The sequence below is a fragment of the Triticum aestivum genome, chromosome 7A (assembly GCF_018294505.1).
Source record: "Triticum aestivum cultivar Chinese Spring chromosome 7A, IWGSC CS RefSeq v2.1, whole genome shotgun sequence".
In the NCBI taxonomy this organism is placed as follows: domain Eukaryota; kingdom Viridiplantae; phylum Streptophyta; class Magnoliopsida; order Poales; family Poaceae; genus Triticum; species Triticum aestivum.
In genome coordinates this window covers 125,475,083-125,481,347 of record NC_057812.1, presented here as the reverse complement: position 1 = coordinate 125,481,347, position 6,265 = coordinate 125,475,083, and the positions used below count along the sequence as shown (strand labels likewise).

Here is a 6,265-nt window from a genome sequence, read left to right as displayed (position 1 = left end):
AATTGTTGTTAATGACCAAAATATAGTAGTTGAGAAACTGCCATACTCTCTTCGTTTTTTTAGGGGAAGCCATACTCTCTTCGTAGGTTTTATTTTCCAGCAAAACATAGCTAGTATTTATTGATCAAGAACAATGTTTACATGGATAATTGTTGGGTCATAAGGTAATCCCAACCACAGATGTTTTCCATGAGGAAGAAGAGAACCATATCTAGCTATGTTATGAGCTTCAAAATTTGAAACTCGAGGTTCAAATACAAAATTGCAAAAGGTAAAAACACTCAATCTCTACAATCTCTTTGATAATACCACCATAGTTCCCTCCAAACTGCTGATGAATACAACCATACTCTCTTCGTTTTTTTTTTGAGGGAAAACCATACTCTCTTCGTAGGTGGGAAAAAACACGACCAGAGAAAAAGGCCCATATGTCCATAACCCAGCAACAGAAAGCCCATAACTCTGACAACAACGTGGTGGACAAGAAAAAAAAGCAGTTGTTGCACGAATCTCTGCGTGCCCGATAATCAAACGGTTCAGCAGGTGAATGAGACCATAGATGAGTTTCAGCAAAACCGATCTAATTAACCCTAATATATTCCCTAGCTCACCGACCGCCATGCAGGGAGCCGAACGACATGGTGCCACAGGAGGAGGGCAAGGTCATGGCGGAGAGCACGGGCCCAAGGAACACGGAGGAGTCGGGATCCGAGAACACGAGCGCCGAGTCCTCCGGCAGCACCTTCTCGCCGTTGAGAAACTGGCAGACCTGCCTCATGCTGGGCCTGGCCTCAGGCCGTCCCAGGCTACACACCATGCCCAGCCACAGCACCAGCTTCGCCTCCGCGGCGTCGTAGCACCCGTCCAGCCTCGGGTCCACGGCCCGCAGCAGGTCGCCGTCTAGCCCGCAGTCCCGGACCCAGCGCACCAAGATCACGTCCGCCGCCTCGCCCCGCTCGACGGGCCGGCGGCCGCACGCGACCTCGAGGAGCAGCGCGCCGAAGGAGAAGACGTCGGTGGCCGTGGTGGCGCGGCTGGTGACGGTGAGCTCGGGGGCCATGTACCCCAGGGTGCCGGCCACGCGCGTCGTGCCCGGGGCCGCGCCGTGCTCGTAGAGGCGCGCCAGGCCGAAGTCGCCCAGCCGCGCGCCCATGTCGGCGCCGAGCAGCACGTTGTTGGCCTTCACGTCGCGGTGCACCACCACGTGCTCCCACTCCTCGTGCAGGTACAGCAGGCCGCGCGCCACGCCCCGGATGACGCCGAACCGCTGAGCCCACGTGAGCACCTCGCCCCGCCCCGCCCCGCCGAACAGGTGCGCGTCGAGGCTGCCGTTGGGCATGAACTCGTAGACGAGGAGCAGGTCCTGGTCGTGCTTGCACCACCCGCGCAGCTCCACCAGGTTGCGGTGGCGCATCCGCCCCAGGCTCGAGACCTCCGCGACGAACTCCCTCATCCCTTGCTTGGTGCCGCTGGAAATCCGCTTGATGGCCACCTCGTCGCCGGGCCCGGACCCGGACCCGGACCGACGACGTCCGAGCACGCCTTTGTACACGTGGCCGAATCCACCCGAGCCAAGAAACCCGCTCTCCTTGAACCCCCTGGCCGCCTTGTAGAGCTCTATGTATGGAATCCTCTGGGGGTGCTCTACTTCTAGCTCCCAGTCCTCCAGTTTGTCGGCGAGCGCCGCTCTACGCCGGAGCCAGAGCACAGTAACCATCGCTGCGGCAACCAAGGTGATCGTTCCCGCACAAGCCACCGCGGCGAATTTGATGATGAGGACCTTGGGAGCCGGCGTTCTCTGCCTGGGGACCTTTGGCAGCCGCCGGAGATCGATGGGCTGGGCGAGCCCATTGGTCCGGAAACTCCATGCCAGGATGTAGTGCGAGCTCGCGAGCTTCCCCGTCGCCGAGGAGAAGCCGACGTACATGTTCTCCTTGAAGACCGATCGGAGATCAAGCTTTGTTGATATGAGCGGCCGCTGCGGCCGGCCAGTCACGGACACTGGGGCGACGGTCACGTTGAGCAGACTGCTACCGCCGTCGTAGTCTATCCACGCCTGGATCTGCTGTGCGCTCTCCAGCTTCACGGGCACCTTCATGTCCTCCCCGTCGGCGCCGGTGGTGTAGTACGCGGCCTGCTCCGACACATTAGACACGAGGCTGTTGACGTCGACGCCGACGTGGTTGCCATTGGTCTCATTCATCCCCAGGTCCGTGACCGTGTCGAACTCGACGGCAAACACATGGTTGGAGACCTTTCCATTGGTGTTCGGTCCGAGGACGCCGAGGTAGATCTCGGGCGACGCGCCGGGGAGCGCCCTGGACGGGGCCACGACGAAGGCGAGGCCGTGGCCGCCGCCGGTGCCGACGGTCACGATGTCGAAGACGAAGGCGGTGCTGAAGGAGGAGACAGCGAGACCGCCACCGCTCTGGCTGTCATCGAGCGTGCCCAGGGCCACGGGGGAGCCGTAAAAGGCGTGGCCGACGAGGCGCTCGCTGTCGTTGGTGAGCTGGAGCGCGCCGCCGCGCAGCACCGACGCCGACCCGTCCAGGCTCAGGTTGGGCGCGCGCTGGAAGCTCTGGTAGATGAAGTTGACGTCGGAGCGACAACAGACGGCGATGAGGAGCAGGACGGAGAGACACAGAGCAGCAGCGGACGCCGCCATTCTCACTTTCTCGCTGGAACTTCTGGTGTGCTGTGTAGGTCTGAGAATGATTTCTTGTCTGTTAAGCAGCATATCCGTTGGGCTTCAGCGTTGATTGGTTGGTCGCCATCGTTTTTTTAATTGATAAAAGCACTAGCCGCCATTGGCGAGCTAGTTAATAGCAGACGTGCAGTTTTTGCCCCTGAGCTTACATGCTTCCTCGTAAACAGTAAAGTCGAAAAAAATCATAAATATTTTTTCAAAAGTTCTGATTTTTTTTTAAAATCTGAATTTTTTGTTGATAAGCATTGATGAATGTTTTCATTGCACGCAAAAAATTTGTCACGAAATGACATTCATGGAAATGTGGGCAAAAAGAAAACAAAATCAATCCTTCTAAAACATTATTGTCGGAAGCATTTTGGAGCATTGATTTTGTTTTTTGCCCCACATTTTCACTAATGTCATTTCATCACAATTTTTTGCATGCAGTGAAAACATTTATCAATGTTTATCACCAAAAAAAATCTGTTTTTTATTTTATGGTTCATGAGGAAGATGTGAGCTCGAGATTAAAATCGTGATTAAAAGAGCACTTTCTGTTGCTTATGCGCAATGTTTGATAGGCAGACCACAGCATCACTTCCCTGTGCCTGTGCGTGTGCCATTCCAAGTCGGAAACGCCAAGTCAGTCAATGACTTGACACGAGTGAGTGAAAATGAAGAGCACAAAAAATGGAACTGAGCAAAAGATTCCAACGGCGGCTAGTAGCAATCAGCAGCAGATTCCGCCCAGGTCGTCGTCAGTCAGATTAATTAGTAAAGTCTCCCGCAAAAAAAAAGTAAAGCATAGAACTTGGCTGCAAGACAACTGACAACGGTTAGAACAGCAGATTCCAGTCAGGAATTGGCGGACTCGCAAGTCGCGACCTAGCTGCGCCCTCCTGCCCCCAAACGAAAAAAACGTCCACTGTACATTGCTGGGCGCAGAAATCTCCATTGATGCTGCCAAGGTCCTAGAATACGTTACTGTCTACGCGTTTTGGTCAAGGGTGATTGATTATCTGCTCGACACAGGCTGCTGTTCCCACCACACCAACAATTTTTTTTTTGAAATTCACCACCCTCTCTCTAATTATTCAAAGTAGGCAGGGTTCTGTGCCGAAATAGTGTGCAGAATACAATCCGGAGGTTGTTGCAACCAAACTTTACACAGATTATTCAACACCCCTTCTTTAGCTAGTCCATGCGCAACACCATTTGCTGTCCTTCTATCCCACGTCACCTTTCACCTGTCGCGCGTCTCCAGCATTGCTTTTCACCTCTTTAATTAGAGGCCCCAGCGTCGACACGTCCGGTTCTTTCCTCTGCAATTTGCTTACAATTTCAAGGCGGTCCATCTTTATGTGTAAACCCATTGCATTTACCTCATCTGCCCAGTTGAACCGCTTTCCTGCATGCTTGAAGCTCAATGTGTGTTGGTTCATGGCTCATTGGGAAGAAGTGACAGGCCCCTCCTAGGAAGGCTCCTTCGTGGTTTCTGAAAACCACTCCGGCCCATCCCTTCCATCTACGTTTACCTTCACCCACCCTTCATCTGATGGCTTCCACCTCTCAACTGGTACAGGTTTGGGCATCTTGCTCGTTCTTCCATGAACCGCTTGCCACTTCTCCATCAACCTTTCGACTGTCGCAATAGTGTTCGACGCCTCAATCCTTTTTCCATCCCGAGCATTGTTCCGAGCCAACCACAAAGCATAGAGGCCTTGGACCATGGCCGCACCCGCGTCGTCTGAAGCCTCAGACCAGGCCATGAGCCACTTTGAAAGAGCACCCAGGGAGCTCACGGACTCCGGCGGGATCACCACCGGTACTCCTAATTCCGAGTGCAAAACTTTCCAGACTTCAATGAGTGATGGCAGCCCTAAAACCTATGAAACTTGGTCTCCTCGCGCCAACATGCAACACAAAATACTCTGGGTTTGATCTTCCTCCTGTGGAGTTCCAAACCGACCGCGATCCCATTGTGAACAAGCCGCCACATGTGGGTCTTGACCCTACCCGGTGCCACTGTATCCCAAAGGTTGAGCCACGCCTTATGATTCTGTACCAAAGATGTAACGCCCCGAGACCGATGTGCCAGGTGTCTTCCAGTTATTCGCTGTGGTTGCCTTGTCATTGCTTGCATGTCATGCATCTTATACCATGTCATCATGTGCATTTCATTTGCATACATGTTCGTCTCATGCATCCGAGCTTTTTCTCCGTTGTCCGTTTTGCAATCCGGAGCTCCTATGTCACTCGGTGTCCCTTTCTACCTCTTTTCGTGTGCGGGTGTTAAACATTTTCGGATTGGACCGAGACTTGTCATGCGGCCTTGGTTTACTACCGGTAGACCGCCTGTCAAGTTTCGTTCCATTTGGACTTCGTTTGATACTCCAACGGTTAACCGAGGGATCGAAAAGGCCTCGTGTGTGTTGCAACCCAACACCCTTCCAAAGTGGCCCAAAACCCACCTAAACATGTTCCATCATCTAGAGTGTTCAATCACGATTGCGTGGCCGCAAACCGCACCTCATTTGGACTCTCCTAGCTCCCTCTAGATATATGTGCTCCCCTCCCGAAATTCGTGGACGAAAACCTTAAAATCCCCCCTCACCGCCGCCAGACATGTTCGCGCCCGCCAGACGCATCCAGCCGCCACCTCACTCCGGCGAATCACGTCGCGGCACGTCATCACCGCCGCCTCCCACCTCCAATCACGCCTCGCCACCTCATCCTCCCGGCTCCTCTCTCTCTCCTCCACCACCGCGGCCCTGCGGGCCCAGGCACGGCCCGCCCGGCCCGGATCTCGCCGCCCGCACCGCCCGGGTGCCTGAGATGCCGCGCCTCTGTCGCCGGAGCATCGCCGGACTCCGCCGTCTCCGTCGCTCGTCGCCCGCCGCCCCGGTTTCCGCGTCACCGGATCTCCGTCGCCGCGCCGCTGCTCCTCCGCCGCTACGCCTTGCTCCGCCGCCGCCGCGCAACGCCGCCGCCGCCGAGACGCTCCGCCTCGCCCGCTCCTTCGCCTCGCCGCCGGATCTCCTCCGTCACCGGCGTCCTAGCTCGCCGGCGCCGCCTCCTCGCCGGATCGGGTCGGGGTGGATGAGATCCACCCGTCCCCTGATCCAAACACACCGTCTCGCGAACCCGGATCTCCTCGTCCCGCTCCATCTCATCCCGCGTTGACTTTTCGGAGGTCATTTTTCTGCCAAGTCCCAGTAATTTTTAGGCATCTTCATCATGTCATAACTCATCAACTGTTGCTCCAATTCGTGCGTGTAGCATATCAAAATGTTCGTCTCGACGAGTACATCATTTCATCTCATTGCATCATTTTCATTTGAGCTTATCTTGATGCCTGAAATGTCGTTGGAAGAGGGCTATGTGATGATTATGTCAGATCGGTTTCAGCAAATGCACTTTTGTCATTTTTGCCATGATTAATATGTGCATGCTATGATCCTGAGCTCTACATGTGTTTTGTAGAATGCCATGCCATCTTTACAGGGGTGTATGCCATGTATTTTTGTGATCTTTATGGTGACTAGCACAAGCATGCAAAGTAGCTTACTCAATGAT

The 6,265-nt window shown here is 54.5% G+C and overlaps 1 protein-coding gene across 1 annotated transcript; it reads right to left on the bottom strand.

Annotated features, from left to right (window-relative positions):
- Positions 1-607: 607 nt before the first annotated feature.
- LOC123148666 (L-type lectin-domain containing receptor kinase SIT2-like) lies at positions 608-2,665 on the bottom strand. Its single transcript, XM_044568153.1, has one exon. It carries the CDS (start codon positions 2,663-2,665, stop codon positions 608-610), a length of 2,058 nt encoding a protein of 685 aa, XP_044424088.1.
- Positions 2,666-6,265: the final 3,600 nt, after the last annotated feature.

Coding starts and splice junctions, on each gene's coding strand:
- LOC123148666 (XM_044568153.1), bottom strand. CDS start 2,665: ATGGCGGCGTCCGCTGCTGCTCTGTGTCTCTCCGTCCTGCTCCTCATC.